Source organism: Schistocerca cancellata, chromosome 7 (assembly GCF_023864275.1).
Source record: "Schistocerca cancellata isolate TAMUIC-IGC-003103 chromosome 7, iqSchCanc2.1, whole genome shotgun sequence".
In the NCBI taxonomy this organism is placed as follows: domain Eukaryota; kingdom Metazoa; phylum Arthropoda; class Insecta; order Orthoptera; family Acrididae; genus Schistocerca; species Schistocerca cancellata.
Genome location: NC_064632.1, coordinates 278,741,420 through 278,760,214, shown reverse-complemented (window position 1 = coordinate 278,760,214; position 18,795 = coordinate 278,741,420). Strand labels below are relative to the sequence as shown.

Below are 18,795 nucleotides of genomic sequence, written 5' to 3'. Positions count from 1 at the left end.
TACAAAAAAGAAAATCAAACCGGTATTAATACACTAGGTATTTTGAAAAAGCTACGGGGTTATCGCCGTGGTGGGCGTTGCACCGTGGCAAGCGTTTTATGATCTGAGAGCAGTCGGTGACGGCTGCAATCGGTCACTTCGTTTTGAAATTAGTGAGTGTGTGCGGGACAATAAATTGTTGTAACCTTCCGTCGGAGGTTCGAGTCCTCCCTCGGGCATGGTTGTGTGTGTTGTCCTTAGTGTCAGTTAGTTTAAGTTAGATTCAGTAGTGCGTAATCTTAGGGACCGATGACCTCAGCAGTTTGGTCCCATAACACCTTACCACAAATTTCCAATTTCCAATTGTTGTAACGACAATCACTGTTCGTCTCTAGTTCGACTTAAATGCTGTTCTTTCCAAAACAGTTTTTAAAAAATTTGTTCTGCAATGGAGGACGAAACAACAGAACAACCAAAGGACACAATCTGTATAAGAAGTATCACAGAAAGAAACGACACCATGAAATGTTACTTTCTTACTGCATGCCGCTAAATAATCGCCATGAAATGTCTATTGCACTATTTACACATGTTAGACGACAACAGACAACGTTCAGGCCACTTCTTTAATACGCCATAACATGGACATACAATTCGGAACACGTACGCACTTTCTTTCCGTGATTCTAGTCATATGCGTATCACACTCTGTACTAATTTTTCTTCTTCTTGAGTCGGTCAACTAAGTACCATGTGCCAATTCCAATTCCTTATTCGTTGTTCTTTTCTTCCTGTGTTCTATCTATCTATTTTTTCTACCTGTCTTCTGACCAATTCAGATCAGATTTTTTTTCGCTCTCCTGCCTTGGAATCATTCGGTATTACGTACTTCTCTAAACACATCTTCGTCAATTGTTTCTTCAGCTTTTATATTATTTTTTCCTAAATCATTTTTTACTTTGTGGGTCCAACTTATTAATGACATTTTATCCCACAAATATATGAAGATCTTTTTGGTTAATCTGCTGCCTTGCATTCGATATAAATGTCAAAAAAATACGTCTTGTTTTTCTCATTACTTCTGATATGTTTGCTATGTTACGATAAATGTCATCGTTACTTCGTAATTTCCAACCTTCCATAGTTTTTCGTCGGCCTAATATTTTCCTAGTGATTCGTTTTTCTAATATTTGTAATTTATCTAAATTATAGTTTAATGTTAGACATTCACTTGCTTGTAGACATTCCGCCTACACTAATGCATTTAAGGCCTTACGTTTGCATTTTTCAACAGGCATTGTTTTATTGCAAATGTTTTTATTTATACCATATGCCCTTCCCATTTTTGCATCGTTTCTGATATAGAAGTTTTTTTTTCAAACCATGTTCTAGGATTACCTCCCGAAGATTTTTAAATTTTTTCACCTACTCTGTTGGCTAGTATCTGTTTTTAGAAATTTCTGTGTATTTTTAATGTCCGTTAAAAACTGTTTTTTCTACCGAAATTCCTAAACTGTTCCTAACGGCTATTTCTCTTACAAAAGTAATGTGCATTACAGCAGATGTCACATTTTACGAAGTATACCAAAGTCATCCGCAAATGCTCCCAGTCTCTGACGGAGTACATCGAAAAAGTTCAAAGACAGCCAGCACGTTTTGTATTATCGCGAAATGTGGGAGAGAGTGTCTCAGAAATGATACAGGATTTGAGCTGGACATCTTTAAAAGAAAGGCGTTTTTCGTTGCGACGGAATCTTCTCACGAAATTCCAATCACCAACCATCTCCTCAGAATGCGAAAATATTTTGTTGGCGCCGACCTACATAGGGAGGAACGATCACCACGTTAAAATAAGGGAAATCAGAGCTCGTACGGAAAGATATAGGTGTTCATTCTTTCCGCACGCTATACGAGATTGGAATAATAGAGAATTGTGAAGGTGGTTCGATGAACCATCTGCCAGGCACTTAAATGTGATTTGCAGAATATCCATGTAGATGTAAATGTAGATTTTCGCATTATATAGGGGGTTTCCAGGTACTTTGAGTCACATAGTGTTGATCTATGTGTAAGAGATCCTATTGAGAACGAGATCTACTCACCTGTTACTACATGACCTGGAAGTGTGTAATGGTAATTTAGAGTCACGCTGTATAGCCCATAATGTGTAAATGAATGGATACACTACTAATTGTCATACGGGAACTAAGATCATAAAAGGCAGCGATTTCTCGATGACGATATCTCTAGGTGAGTTTCGTCAGGGAACAGAGCAAAGCTATTGTAAGTGCCCTTGAGACTGCTTGCTGTAAGAACTGAAATTATCCAGGAAGACAAGTATACATGTTTTTTCTTTTATTTTTTTTCTTTGGGCAGGCGTTCTCATTTGACAAGAAACCTACGTGAGTAGAAGTGCTGCCACTTTATTGTCTGACGTAGCAACCAGTTGTTGTTGTTGTGGTCTTCAGTCCTCAGACTGGTTTGATGCAGCTCTCCATGCTAATCTATCCTGTGCAAGCTCCTTCTTCTCCCAGTACCTACTGCAACCTACATCCTTCTGAATCTGCTTAGTGTATTCATCTCTTTGTCTCCCTCTACGATTTTTACCCTCCACGCTGCCCTCCAATGCTAAATTTGTGATCCCTTGATGCCTCAGGACTGTGCCACAAAATTCTCTTCTCCCCAATCCTATTCAATGCCTCATCATTAGTTACGTGATCTACCCACCTAATCTTCAACATTCTTCTGTACCACCACATTTCTAAGGCTTCTATTCTCTTCTTGTCCAAACTATTTATTGTCCATGTTTCACTTCCATACATGGCTACACTCCATACAAATACTTTCAGAAACGACTTCCTGACACTTAAATCTATACTCGATGTTAACAAATTTCTCTTCTTCAGAAACGCTTTCCTTGCCATTGCCAGTCTACATTTTATATCCTCTCTGCTTCGACCATCATCATTTATTTTGCTCCCCAAATAGCAAAACTCCTTTACTACTTTAAGTGTCTCATTTCCTAATCTAATACCCTCAGCATCACCCGACTTAATTCGACTACATTCCATTATCCTTGTTTTGCTTTTGTTGACGTTCATCTTATATCCTCCTTTCAAGACACTGTCCATTCCGTTCATCTGCTCTTCCAAGTCCTTTGCTGTCTCTGACAGAATTACAATGTCATCGGCAAACCTCAAAGTTTTTATTTCTTCTCCCTGGATTTTAATACCTACTCCAATTTTTTTTTTTGTTTCCTTTACTGCTTGCTCAATATACAGATTGAATAACATCGGGGACAGGCTACAACCCTGTCTCACTCCCTTCCCAACCACTGCTTCCCTTTCATGCCCCTCGACTCTTATAACTGCCATCTGGTTTCTGTACAAATTGTAAATAGCCTTTCGCTCCCTGTATTTTACCCCTGCCACCTTTAGAATTTAAAAGAGAGTATTCCAGTCAACATTGTCAAAAGCTTTCTCTAAGTCTACAAATGCTAGAAACGTAGGTTTGCCATTCCTTAATCCAAGCAACCAGTAGGTAACATATTTTTGCAATGTAAGCGCATATTTAACTTAGGATTGAGGGAAAAAATTTTCTTCTAATAGAAGATTTACTGACCGTGCATGGCTAAGTAAATAACTCACTGAAAATGGCCTCTTTCCAGTCTGTTACCCCGGTTCATCTCAGATTCCTCCATCTCAAGTATCTGCACCTGTCTGCTGTTTCAGCGGCACACCAGTTCGTTGCGTAGCAGACGAGAGTGTTTCTAAGGTTTCCTGGTTGTCGTCGTTCTATCGTAAAAAGTCATACTAAGAAACCCGTTTTCTGTAGATCGATGTGCTGTTTCTATGAGATTATACATACAGTTTTAAAAAAGTGTCAAATATTTTGACGGCAGGTAGATTTGATTAAAATTAGAATCGTCCTTGACAGACTCATATTGGGTGGAGAACTGTAGGGCCCCCCTAGACAGGTCAGGCGTGCACTACACACCGGAAGCAGCTACTAGGGTAGCAGAGTACGTGTGGCGTGCACACGGGGCTTTTTAAGGTTAGAGGGACCCCCCTTGGGCGAAACGATAAAATACCTGACGGCTTACCAGAGAGGACATTATCATCGTTGATAAAGAACGTCCGTCCTCAGAGACCAAAAACAGGAAAAGTTAACGTAATATTGGTAAACTGCAGGAGTATCCAGGGCAAGGTTCCTGAATTAGTATCTCTTATTGAAGGAAATAGTGCGCATATAGTATTAGGAACGGAAAGTTGGTTAAAACCGGAAGTGAACAGTAACGAAATCCTAGACACAGAATGGAATATATACCGCAAGGAAAGGATAAACGCCAATGGTGGAGGAGTATTTATAGCAGTAAAGAATTCAATAATATCCAGTGAAGTTATTAGCGAATGCGAATGTGAAATAATCTGGGTTAAGCTAAGTATCAAAGGTGGGTCAGATATGATAGTCGGATGCTTCTATAGACCACCTGCATCAGCAACCGTAATAGTTGAGCGCCTCAGAGAGAACCTGCAGAACGTCGTGAAGAAGTTTCGTGATCATACTATTGTAATAGGGGGAGACTTCAATCTACCAGGTATAGAATGGGATAGTCACACAATCAGAACTGGAGCCAGGGACAGAGACTCTTGTGACATTATCCTGACTGCCTTGTCCGAGAATTACTTCGAGCAGATAGTTAGAGAACCAACTCGTGAAGCTAACGTTTTAGACCTCATAGCAACAAATAGACCGGAACTTTTCGACTCCGTGAATGTAGAAGAGGGTATCAGTGATCATAAGTCAGTGGTTGCATCAATGACTACAAGTGTAATAAGAAATGCCAAGAAAGGAAGGAAAATATATTTGCTTAACAAGAGTGATAGGGCACAAATCGCAGAATATCTGAGTGACCACCATCAAACGTTCATTTCTGAGGAAGAGGATGTGGAACAAAAATGGAAAAAATTCAGAAACATCGTCCAGTACGCCTTAGATAAGTTCGTACCGACTAAGGTCCAAAGCGAGGGGAAAGATCCACCGTGGTATAACAATCATGTACGAAAGGTACTACGGAAACAAAGAAAGCTTCATCATAGGTTTAAGAGTAGTCGAATCATAGCTGATAAGGAAAAGCTGAACGAAGCGAAAAAGAGCGTAAAGAGAGCAATGAGAGAAGCATTCAACGAATTCGAACATAAAACATTGGCAAACAATCTAAACAAGAACCCTAAAAAGTTTTGGTCATATGTAAAATCGGTAAGCGGATCTAAATCCCCTATTCAGTCACTCGTTGACCACGATGGCACCGAAACAGAGGACGACCGAAGAAAGGCAGAAATACTGAATTCAGTGTTCCGAAACTGTTTCACTGCGGAAAATCGTAACACGGTCCCTGACTTCAGCCGTCGCACGGACGCCAAAATGGAAAATATTGAAATAAACGATATCGGAATTGAAAAACAACTGCTATCACTTAGTAGCGGAAAAGCATCCGGACCAGACGAGATACCCTTAAGATTCTACAGTGATTATGCTAAAGAACTTGCCCCCTTTCTATCAGCAATTTATCGTAGATCGCTGGAAGAACGTAAAGTACCTAGCGACTGGAAGAAAGCGCAGGTCGTTCCCATTTTCAAGAAGGGTCATAAATCAGATGCGAATAATTATAGGCCTATTTCGCTTACGTCAATCTGTTGTAGAATAATGGAACATGTTTTGTGTTCTCGTATTATGACGTTCTTAGATAATACAAATCTCCTTCATCATAACCAACATGGATTCCGCAAACAGAGATCATGTGAAACTCAGCTCGCCCTATTTGCCCAAGAAATTCACAGTGCCGTAGACACTGGCGAGCAGATTGATGCCGTATTCCTGGACTTCAGGAAGGCATTTGATACGGTTCCGCACTTACGATTAGTGAAAAAAATACGAGCTTACGGAATATCGGACCAGGTTTGTGATTGGATTCAGGATTTCCTAGAAGAAAGAACACAGCATGTCATTCTTAACGGTTCAAAATCTGCAGATGTGGAGGTAATTTCGGGAGTACCGCAAGGAAGCGTGATAGGACCTTTATTGTTTACAATATACATAAATGACTTAGTTGACAACATCGGTAGCTCCGTGAGGCTATTTGCAGATGACACGGTTGTCTACAAGAAAGTAGCAACATCAGAAGACTCGTACGTACTCCAGGAAGACCTGCAGAGGATTAATGCATGGTGCGACAGCTGGCAGCTTTCCCTAAACGTAGATAAATGTAATATAATGCGCATACATAGGGGCAGAAATCCATTCCAGTACGATTATGCCATAGGTGGTAAATCATTGGAAGCGGTAACGACCGTAAAATACTTAGGAGTTACTATCCGGAGCGATCTGAAGTGGAATGATCACATAAAACAAATAGTGGGAAAAGCAGGCGCCAGGTTTAGATTCATAGGAAGAATTCTAAGAAAATGTGACTCATCGACGAAAGAAGTAGCTTACAAAACGCTTGTTCGTCCGATTCTTGAGTATTGCTCATCAGTATGGGACCCTTACCAGGTTGGATTAATAGAAGAGATAGACATGATCCAGCGAAAAGCAGCGCGATTCGTCATGGGGACATTTAGTCAGCGCGAGAGCGTTATGGAGATGCTGAACAAGCTCCAGTGGCGGACACTTCAAGAAAGGCGTTACGCAATACGGAGAGGTTTATTATCGAAATTACGAGAGAGCACATTCCGGGAAGAGATGGGCAACATATTACTACCGCCCACATATATCTCGCGTAATGATCACAACGAAAAGATCCGAGAAATTAGAGCAAATACGGAGACTTACAAGCAGTCGTTCTTCCCACGCACAATTCGTGAATGGAACAGGGAAGGGGGGATCAGATAGTGGTACAATAAGTACCCTCCGCCACACACCGTAAGGTGGCTCGCGGAGTATAGATGTAGATGTAGATGTAGATAGAGCCATACCCTTCAGCAAACAGATTAACAAGCACTCTGTATCTACGATTTTTGCGACACGAATTACCAGCAGTACTGGAGAACGTTACCTTTGCATAAGGGCAACGACTGTGGTCTATGAATGACATGACACCACCACATTTTCCATGTATCGCGCCACAGAAACTCAGCGGAACGTCTCATGGGCGAAGGACTGGTAGAGGAGGTCCGGTATCGCAGTCGCGCTATTCACTGGGGCTGAATCCGTTGTACTGCTAGCTGTGGCGCTATTTAAAGGCATTGGTGTATGATTAACCCATGGACAATGTGCAGACGTCACAGGGGCATGTGACTAGTGCATGTAAAGCAATCTGAATGGTGTATTTGGAAGAGTGCGTGATTCACTGCGAAGAAGGATTGAAGGACGCCTCGTGAAGCGTGGTGACCACGTGCCGCACCGCCTGTTCAAATGGCACGGCCGGCGGTACTGGTCAAAACTAGAAGAAAAGCTCCTACGATGACATGTACGGAAACCAACACTCGTTGAGATAAGCTCTCCTTCCCATCTGTTCCGTTCCGTAGAAGCAGACACTAGGCGCGGAGCGGCGCGTGGTCTCCAAGCTTCACGAGGCGTCCTTCAATCCTTCTTCGTAGTGAATCACGCACTCTTCCAAATACACCATTCGGATTGCATCACATGCACTAGTCACATGCCCTTGTGACGTCTGCACATTTTCCATGGATTACCCATACACCAATGCCTTTCAATGGCGCCACAGCTAGCAATACAACGGATTCAGCTCCAGTGAAAGGGAGGCTGCGCTACCGTACCTCCTCGACTAGCCAATCGCCCATGAGACGTTCCGCTGAAAAAAATGGTTCAAATAGCTCTGAGAATTATGGTACTTAACATCTAAGGTAATCAGCCCCCTAGACTTAGAACTACTTAAACCTAACTAAACTAAGGACAACACACACATCCATGCCCGAGGCAGGATTAGAATCTGCGACCGTAGCAGCAGTGCGGTTCCGGACTGAAGCGCCTAGAAGCGCTCGGCCACAGCGGCCGGTGGTACTGGTCGAAACTACGAGAAAAGTTCCTACGATGATATGTACGGAAACCAACACGCGTTGAGATGACTTCTTCTTCCCATGTTTTCCGTTCGGTAGAAGCAGACACTACAGGCGGTGCAGCTGTCGTTGTGGCCGAGCGGTTCTAGGTGCTTCAGTCCGGAACCGTACTGCTGCTGCGGTCGCAGGTTCGAATCCTGCCTCGGGCATGGATGTGTGTCATGTCCTTAGGTTAGTTAGGTTTAAGTAGTTCTAAGTTCTAGGGGACTGATGACCTCAGATGTTAAGTCCCATAGTGCTCAAAGCCATTTGAACCATTTGAACTGATGACCTCAGATGTTAAGTACCATAGTGCTTAGAGCCATTTGAACCATTGGACCTGCACCATCTCCTGTAGGAATATGTGACACCTTTGTTTGAGACACCCTGCACTCACAGCACGTAAATTATAACATGAAAACCACCTAATGCGGACTGAACTGCATACGACATGATCCAATATGTCTTTTCCCGGCGGTGTGCTTGTGAGGTAGGAAACGATCATGCACGTCACTGGCCACGTTCCTTTCCACTCTGCAGGAATCTGACGGGTCTGATCCTCCTTTTCACTCTACGTGAAATTCCACTCTGTGACATCACAGAACTCGTCCCGCTGCACGGGCGCTCCCCCCTTGGCGTCCCGTCAGTGTCGGCTTTAACTGCCAGACGTGTGAAGAGCGAGAACGTCGGCCGCGTGCTGGGGCGCCGGTGCCCCCCCCGCCCCCACCTCCGCCCCTCCGAGCAACACGGCGTGCTTGCGTGGGTGGTGGCGGCGGCCGCGTGTCACGTGACCCGCCGACGCCGACGCCGGCTTCCGTCGCGACGGCGCGGCTGTGCGTCAGTCAGCTGCGACGCCCGCACCGCGACGCCCGCAGCCGGAAGCCGGGCGAGGAGGCGAGGAGCAGACACCTGCCTGAAGCCACGCCAGCTGCGCCCTGCGCTGCACTGTGTGCGACGGACGAACTTGCAGCAGTTGTCGTAGATCTGATACTACAGTGGTGTTTCCAGACACTGAACGGCAAAAACCTCCCTTGTAATGCAGTAGTTACTGTGCAGACACGTACTTATTTCAACGCATCTGGACGCTGAACGACCAACGACTCTGGAAGACGGCAGGATGGTGAGGTGACACGGCTCACATGGAAGCACGTATCCGAAACCACTTGCTGTCACTACTCTCTGGCGCGCACACTTCTCATGTACCAATACAGTCCAAGCAGATCTTCTGGACTTACCATATCCGCTCGATTGAGAGTCGTATAAAAACCAGCCAGTAATTGAGAGTTACGAACTACTCATGGAGCAAGAGACGCCTCCAGATGACAGCTACTGTGAGATGTGTTTCGCAAGTTCAATCTGCACGCAAAGGTGTCAGTTCTCTTGGGAATCGTATAATATTTTCGAACCCCCTGTCGGCTCATCTGCTAGTGTCTGTAATTGCAGCCACTGACGGACGATCGTTTGATTTAAGCTCTTCTGCCTGAGAACATGAGTGAACAACCCTGCCTCGCAACGCTAATACCGTACCATTCGGTGGAGAAACCTGCGGAGCTACGTAAAATTCTTCTCAACAACGCAGGTGACAATCAGTGCTATTAGCGTGTGTTTTCGTGGCGACGATCCGCTGGAGAAACGAGCAGAACTACGTAAAATTGCTCTGATCGACGCAGTAGACAGACAGTGCCTTTCGCGCGCGTGTGTGTGGGCGTGGCGACTGTTCGCTGGAGAATCTTGCAGATGAACATACAATTGTTCTGATCGACGCAGTAGACGAGCAGCGCCTCTCACGAGCATGTTTTTGCGGCTACTGCTCCCTGGAGTAACGTGCGGAACTACGTTTAGCCGGTGCGTGTGAGACGCGCGCTGGCCGTCGTAAAGCGACGCCGGGACGTCGGCATGCTGGCGGCGGCGCTCTGCTGCCGCTGGCGCCAGCGCCGGCATCGGCGCGTCGCCTTCCTTAAGAAGTCGCAGGTGTTTCCGGTGACGCCCGCCAAGGCAGGCGGAGATGACGCCAACAACAACACGGGCCACGGCGTGGGCGAGCCGCCGCCGCCGCCGCACAGGTATACAGCGGCCGTCCACCCACACCACCTGCCGCCCGCCCGCACTCGGCCGGCCGCCATCGATCGCGCGCTGACGTCACGTGACGCCACACCATATCGCGCCGCGCTCTTTGCCACGGCACCGCTCGCGCTCGCCACGCGTCCACTCGATACCCCCGTTCGAGCCAACCGCTCTATCAGGCTGTTACGCGCGCGTGTCGGATTTGGTTCTGGGAACTGAAGTGAGAGCACCTCTTCAGAACAGGACCTTCACTACAGAATGAAATTTTCACTCTACAGCAGTGTGTGCGCTGTGAAACTGTGTGCCGGACTGAGACTCGAACTCGGGACCTTTGCCTTTCACGGGCAAGTGCTCTACCGACAGAGCTACCCAAGCACGACTCACGACCCGTCCTTACAGCTGTAATTCTGCCAGTACCTCGTCTCCTACCGTCCAAACTTCACAGAAGATCTCCTGCAGAACTTGCAAAATGGTTCAAATGGCTCTGAGCACTATGGGACTTATCTTCTGAGGTCATCAGTCCCCTAGAACTTAGAACTGCTTAAACCTAACTAACCTAAGCACATCACACACATCCATGCCCGAGGCAGTATTCGAACCTGCGACCGTAGCGGTCGCGCGGTTTCAGACTGTAGCGCCTAGAACCGCTCGGCCACCCCGGCCGGTCTAGAGCCGCGCGACCGCTACGTTCGCAGGTTCGAATCCTGCCTAAGTCCCATAGTGCTCAGAGCCATTTGAACCAACCCCGGCCGGCGCAGAATTTGCATAACTAGCGCTCTTAGACTAAAGGATATTTCGGAGACATGGCTTAGCCACAGCCTGGGGGATGTTCCCAGAATGAAATTTCACTTTGCAGCAGAGTGTGCTTTGATATGAATATTCGTGACAGATCAAAACTGCTGGCCGTGCTTGGGTAGCTCAGATGCTAGAGTACTTCCCCGCGAAAGACAAAGGTCCCGAGTTCGAGTATCGGTCCGACACGCAGTTTTAATCTGCCAGGAAGTTTCGTATCAGCGCACTGGAATTATCCCCCAGGCTGTGGCTAAGCCATATCTCCGTAATATCCTTTCTACCAGGAGTGCTGGTTCTGCAAAGTCTGCAGGAGAGATTCTGTAAAGTTTGGAAGGTAGGAGAAGAAGTACTGGCGGAATTAAAGCTGTGAGGACGGGGCGTGAGTCGTGCTTGGGTAGCTCAGTCGGTAGAGCACCTGTCAGCAAAAGGCAAACATCCCGAGTTCGAGTCTCGGTCCGGCACACAGTTTTAATCCGCCAGGAAGTTTCAGGACATTCACTGCATGCATATCCTCTTCCTCCATCATTTCGTCCATCTAGTGACCGCGTCAATTCGACCGTCTCCTTTCACGACCTTCATCTGCCGCCCGCATTCGTTTCCGGCGCTGTTATTTTCTCTCTTGGACCCACGCTTTCCTTGCCTTCAGCGTCGGCCTTTCCTGGAATTCTTTGAGTATTCGTAGCTTTTCCTTAAACGGATCTCGGTGCTGCATGAATTTAGGAGACATTCCCTTGTCTTACATCTTTTACAACTTCTGTGAACCCTGCTCCTTTGCTGTCTTATCCTGAAAGAACGTTAACATACAACTGCATCCGTCGTGGGCTCATTCGCGTCACGTGGCCAAAAAGGCAGTCCTTTTCCGAATCGTGTAACCTTCTCCACCTGCTTATGTTGGTGAATCAGGGGGGAAGGATGTATGCTTTGAGGGATGATAATATTGTTGATCCTGTGCAAAAAACTGCAAATAAACTTATATCCTTTCCTTAACCGCAAACAGCATAGAGCTGTTTGAAAATCAGGGCGCCAGTCGCATATTCTTCTTCACCACACTCACACGCGAATACAACCGCAGCAACATTAGGCTACGTTGTGTTGTCTTTACTGATCATAGGTCATTCTTCTGAAACCACGTGTTTTTCCTCAACATATACACTGACTTTGTTGGCCCGCTGCTTCCAGCAGAAGAATTCTAACTTGTCTTCACGACGACTTGTACACCATGTGCGCTCATGGTCCTCCAGTAACTGACATTTCGAAAAAAACAACAGCAAGACCTTCTTTATTACATGCAATTTCTCGCTCATATTCTACACACGCGTACTCAAGCCCTGCCGCAGCGGTAGCGCCAGTTCCCAACAGACCGCCGTAGTTAAGTGCTGATGGGCTTGGATAGCACTTCGACTGGTGACCATGCAGGTCTGCCCGAGCGCTGTTGGTAATCAGCCCCTTGTGATAACAATTGAGGAATTGCTTGACAGAGAAGTAGCGGCTCCGGTCACGAAAACTGACGACAGCGAGGAGAGCGGTGTGCTGACTACATGCCCCTCCATGTCGGCATCAGGTGACGCCTATCTGCCGAGGATGACATGGCGGTCGGTCGGTACCTTTAGGCCTTCAGGGGTAGTAGTTAGCAGTACTCAAGTAAAGGGCGGTATGCTTGAGTTCAGGTCAAGAACACAGCAACTGTCTACAAGAGCTGCAAAATGCACTGCAGTCACGGTGGAGTTTTTGAACGTCTTTAATGAGGAAATGTGCACATTTAAACAAAACATTAACCACAATGTTTCATTTACTATCATCTACATTTCTCCAGTTCTTCATTGTTTTCATTGGTTTCCTCGGAAACTGTTTAGAACTAGACATACAGCCGGCCGTTGGTGGCCGAGCGGCTCTAGGCGCTTCGGTCTGGAACCGCGCGACCGCTACGGTCGCAGGTTCGAATCCTGCCTCGGGCGTGGATGTGTGTCATGTCCTTAGGTTAGTTAGGTTTAAGTAGTTCTAAGTTCTAGGGGACTGATGACCTGAGATGTTAAGTCCCATAGTGCTCGGAGCCATTTGAACCATTTGAGCCATACATTCATCTGACGATTTTTGTTCAGAATCACTAATACTATAATCCATAAGAGCATGTACCTTTCTTCCTGACTCACACCGGTTGGTTCGTGGTTCTGACGCTGTTTTCTCAAAATCTTTCTTTCTTTGGCCTCAAATTTCTCCATTAGACGTTTCTCGTTTATTGTAAGAGTCTCTGCCCTATAGAGAGCCTCTAGTCGAACAACAGTGGATTAGTGTCTAATTGTGGCGTTTGGGGGTATTAATCTATTGTTGTAGATGACATTACCTAGTTAACAGACCACTTCCATATTTTTAACGTATGACACGAAGGTTTCTGTCTCTGACAGGTTATCCTCCATTCATTCCTCTAGGTATTTAAGCTTTTCTGCCTGTTTAACTTTCCCCAGTCCGACCTCCAGTTCTCTTGGCGCTGATTTTGCTTGTATATCTCGCGAAGAGACCATTAGGATAAAATCAGAGAGATTGGAGCCCACAGAGAGGCATACCGACAGTCTTCCTTCCCACGGGCAATACTAGACTGGAATAGAAGGGAGAACCGATAGAGGTACTCAAGGTACCCTCCGCCACACACCGTCAGGTGGCTTGCGGAGTATGGATGTAGATGTATATAAACTGCGCGTTCTCAGAGGAGATTTAAAGCCCCGCCTTCGTTGCCTGTGTCTTCAGTTGGTTAAGTTGTTTTGCTGCCGCATATATGGAGCGTGAAAGATGGGTAGATCATCTGTAAAGCCTTGACAGTCGATTGTAAGATTCATATATTTGCGGTCTACCGTTGCCCCATTTTCTACCCCTGAATTGTTTATTTCTTTCCACCATTCTCGGATGACTTTTCCAGAAAAAAAAAGTCCAATTGTAGAGCAGAGGCGATAGTCGAGCTCCGTGTCTCGCTCGTGTTGTGGTTTGAAAGGCAGCAGACACCTCTCCTCTGCACCTCACTTTGGAGGTCGTGTTAGTCACGGTTTGCTGGATATTCACTTTTGTTTAATTATCTAAGACACTCTCTTCAAGAATTTAAAATAAGGTGGTTCGATCACTTGAGTCTTAGGCCTTTCTGAAATCGACGAAGATTATCACGAATTTCCCGTTTCTTAGTTTCAAATATGAAAGGATGAACTTCAGTTTCATAATCTGCTGAGTAGATTCATAATCTGCTGATCGTCCCTCCCTGAAACCCGTTTGGTATTACATGTATATCATTGAAATATGTTAATTTCTCTCTGTCCACGGAGTACTACTGCAATAATACTCCCTCCCACCACCATTTGGGTCAACGGACGTTCTCTACAAACCGATGTGCAGCGCGTATTTTGCACTGTATTCCACGTTAGGCTTTCTTCGCATTTCATTCCTGTATGTAGCGAGATTGCAGTGACTGCTTAAATACCTCCGTGAGTGTTATAATTACTCTAATTTTGTTTTCGTAGTCCCTACCAAAACGACATGTAGGGGCTATAGTACCCACGATCTGATCAAAGGCATCCTAACACCTGTTGACAGACATTAATATGGGGTGGATCGAACATCGCGTTCACGGTGACCTGAACTCTGCTAAGGACGCTTCCAGTTACGTGTCTGAATGTCTGTGGAGGAATGGCGGCCCATTCTTCCTCAAGGGCCGAAAACAGAGAACGCGGTGGTGTTCGAAGCTGGTGTCCGGAGAGAACTCGACGTCCTATCTCATCTCATTGCTTTCAGATGGGGACTCGATTCAGGGCAGGCTAGACCATTTTAGGAATGTTGTTACTTCCACAAACCACTACCTCACAGATGCTACTGTGTCATAGGGTGCATTGCCCTGCTGACACAATAGTTGTACCTGAATTGTTGCTCTAGTATACGCAATACACATTGCTGTGACATGTGTTCAAGTCCTTTCACATTTAGCGTTTTCTTAATCGCAATAACGGCCCCACACCCTCACCTCTACATCTACATCAATACTCAGCAAGCCACCTGACGGTATGTGGCGGAGGGTATTTTGAGTACCTCTATCGGTTCTCCCTTCTATTACAGTCTCGTGTTGTTCGTGGAAAGAACGATTGTCGGTATGTCTCTGTGTGGGCTCTAATCTCTCTGATTTTATCTTCATGGTCTCTTCGCGAGATATACGTAGGAGGGAGCAATATATTGCGTGACTCCTCGGTTTAGGTATGTTCTCGAGACTTCAACAAAAGCCCGTACCGAGCTACTGAGCGTTTCTCTTGCAGAGTCTTCCACTGGAGTTTCTGTATCATCTCCGTAACGCTGTCGCGATTACTAAATGATCCTGTAACGAAGCGCGCTGCTCTCCGTTGGATCTTCTCTGTCTCTTCTATCAACCCTATCTGGTACGGATCCCACACCGGTGAGCAGTATTCAAGCAGTGGGCGAACAAGTGTACTGTAACCTACTTCCTTTGTTTTCGGACTGTATTTCCTTAGGATTCTTCCAATGAATCGCAGTCTGGCATCTGCTTTACCGACGATTAATTTTATATGGTCATTCCATTTTAAATCACTCATAATGCCTACTCCAAGATAATTTATGAAATTAGCTGCTTCCAGTTGCTGACCTGCTTTATTGTAGCTAAATGATAAAGGATCTTTCTTTCTACGTATTCGCAGCACATTACCCTTGTCGATATTGAGATTCAATTGCCATTCCCTGCACCATACATCAATTCGTTGCAGATCCTCCTGCATTACAGTACAATTTTCCATTGTTACAACCTCTCGATATACTACAGCATCATCTGCAAAAAGCCTCAGTGAGCTTCCGATGTTATCCACAAGGTCATTTATGTATACTGTGAATAGCAACGGTCCTACGACACTCCCCTGCGGCACACCTGAAATCACTCTTACTTCGGAAAACTTCTCTCCATTGAGAATGACATGCTGCATTCTGTTATCTAGGAACTCTTCAATCCAATCACATAATTGATCTGATAGTCCATATGCTCACTGTTGGCAGTACACACGATCACAGGTTACTTTCTCCAGGAATTCGCCAAGGCCACATTCTTCCACGGAATTGGTGCTGGATATAGCGTGATTCAAATCACTTGTTTCCGGTCAACCACTGTCAAGTGCGTTTTCGTTCTCACCACCTCAAGCGTTGCTCAGCACTGGCTACAGAAATGTGTGGCTTACGAGGAGCTGGTCGTCCATTGAACACATTCTTTTTATCCCCATACGCACAGTCACTGTGCTAAATGGACTGCCGGCAGCAGTTTGGAATTCACGAGTGATTCCTTCCACTGATTTCATGTGACACCCATCGCGACGCTCTACGGTGCCTGTCCGTCAGTTACTGATGTCTTCCTTGGTCTTGGTTTAGCTGCGGTTATCCCTTCGCGTTTCCACTTCACAATCACAGTCGAACTGGGCGGCTTTAGAAGGGTCGAAATATCCTTGATGGATTTGTTACTTTGGTGATATCCAGTGACTAGTCCACAATCTACAGTAATTCACTGATCTCTCGTGACCTACCCGTCCTGCTGTTGTTGCTTGTCTACTCACAGCACAGTACTCACCGCATCCTTTTACACTGGCAGCTGCGCCCTCGTGATACCTGGTGGTCGGTTCCGCGTTACACAGGAGTCTGCTGATACCTTTCATCATGTAGTGTACACGCTCTAGCCCGCATCTCGTGGTCGTGCGGTAGCGTTCTCGCTTCCCACGCCCGGGTTCCCGGGTTCGATTCCCGGCGGGGTCAGGGATTTTCTCTGCCTCGTGATGGCTGGGTGTTGTGTGCTGTCCTTAGGTTAGTTAGGTTTAAGTAGTTCTAAGTTCTAGGGGACTTATGACCACAGCAGTTGAGTCCCATAGTGCTCAGAGCCATTTGAACCATTTTTTTGTACACGCTCTACAAACCGCTGCGCAGTGTACAAAGCATTGTAATACATGTTAGGGTTCCTTCCCGGTCCACTCTACTTCCATTCTTTGCGAAATGCTGTGAAGTACAGGGTGTTTCAAAAAGGACTTAACAACTTTAAAAATTCTTATAAATTTATTGAAAGAAGATATACAGCAGAGTTTAGTGTTATTTTGTAGTGAAACACACCAAGTTTTTTTACCTTAAACTAAAGATGTTGTATGTAGCTTCCGTTGATTATCCTGCTCACGTACCATCGGAAGCCAATTTTTTCCCAAACTCGCTGTAGCATTGCAGGTGTAGCTTGTTCAGTGGCGGTGTAAATTCTTGCTCTAAGTTCAGGTAGAGAAGCCAGCACGGGAGGTTCAAACACGATATCCTTGATGAATACCCCTAAAAAAATCGAGTAGTGTCAGGTCTGGGAAACGTGGGGGCCATGCAATTGGCGGATCACGGCCAGTCCATTGACCTGGAAAGCAGTCACTGAGAAAATCCTGCGCGTCAGCCAGGTAGTTGGGTGGTGCACCATCTTGTATGAAGTAAACCTTTCGTTCTCGGTTATCCTCATCGATCTGTGATATCAAATATTGTTGTAACATATCCAAGTACACTATCCCATTGATAGTTCTCTCACGGAAGAAAAGGGGCTGGACATTTTGTTCTTGCTCAGTGCACAAAAAACGTTCAGTTTAGGGCTATCACGAACATGTTTCAATGTTTGTTGTGGATTTTTACTGCCCCAAATCCTACGGTTGTTGTGTTAACCTTACCACTTGAGTGAGAAGTCAACTCGTCAGAAAAGATGATTTTGTCCAAGAAATGGTTATCCTCATGTAACCGATTTAACACATCCGCACAGGAGTTCTTGCTAGCAATTTTATCAGTGTCTTTTATAGCTTGCACGATCGTCAGTCTGTACGGTTTCAAATGAAAACGGTTTCTCAACACACGTCAAACAGTCGTATGTGTGATTTGCAGTCCGCGAGATGCACGCCGGATCGATTTCGTAGGGCTGTTGACGAAACATTGTCTATCTCGCTCAACGACGTCGTCACATGAGCTTGGACGACCTGATGATTTCCCATATCTCACCGAGCACCCTGTTTCTACAAAACATTAATGCCACTCGTAAATTATAGGTCCAGTGAAGGCAGCCATCTTTAACGCAACTGCCGCTAGCGCTCCTTACGGTGCGATTCGGCACTAGGGAACTATGCGAGACCAAACTTGATGTATTTCCCTACATATTGAGACTACAATCACCTCTGTAAGTACTATGAATTAATTTATATGGATTTTCAAAGTTGTAAAGTCCTTTTTGAAGCACCCTGTATTTGGCGGAGGATATTTACCTCACTACCACTTATGAGGGTTTCGCCTCATACCATTCCTGCGTATAACGCGCGTAGAATGCCTGCTTAAATGCGTCTCTGTGGGAGGAGAGTGGGAAAAAAACTGGTCCGATGTAGTCAGAAGACATGAAGAAAAAACGCGGTGAACAGACAGAGCACTGCAAGAAAAGAAAAGAACACGAATGAGGAATTGAAGCTGACACACGGTTCTTAATTGGCCCATCCAAGACAAAAGAAAAAAGACCAGTATAGCTTGTGTTAGAGATATTACTAGAATCATAGAGCGAAAGTGCATGCGTATGCCGGCATGGGTGGCAAAGCGGTTCTAGGCGCTACAGTCTGGAACCGCGTGACCGCTACGGTCGCAGGTTCGAATCCTGCCTCGGGCATGGATGTGTGTGATGTCCTTAGGTTAGTTAGGTTTAAGTAGTTCTAAGTTCTAGGGGACTGATGACCTCAGAAGCTAAGTCCCATAGTACTCAGAGCCATTTGAACCATTTTGCATGCGTGTTTCCAAAATAACGTCCATGTTATGGCTTGTGTCTCCAAAATGACGTCCATGTTATGGCGTGTTACAGAGGAACACTGAACGATGTTACCGTCGTCTAAAAGTTGTAAACAGC

The 18,795-nt window shown here is 45.7% G+C and overlaps 1 protein-coding gene across 1 annotated transcript in view; it reads left to right on the top strand.

The window, feature by feature from the left end:
- The first annotated feature begins 8,906 nt into the window (after positions 1-8,906).
- The window catches only part of LOC126092731 (uncharacterized), a 117,949-nt gene continuing 108,060 nt past the window's right edge, over positions 8,907-18,795 (top strand). Inside the window, exon 1 of the mRNA XM_049908456.1 lies at positions 8,907-10,096. Coding sequence (XP_049764413.1) covers positions 9,930-10,096 — 167 coding nt within the window. The 5' untranslated portion in view covers positions 8,907-9,929. The remainder of the gene's footprint in view (positions 10,097-18,795) is intronic.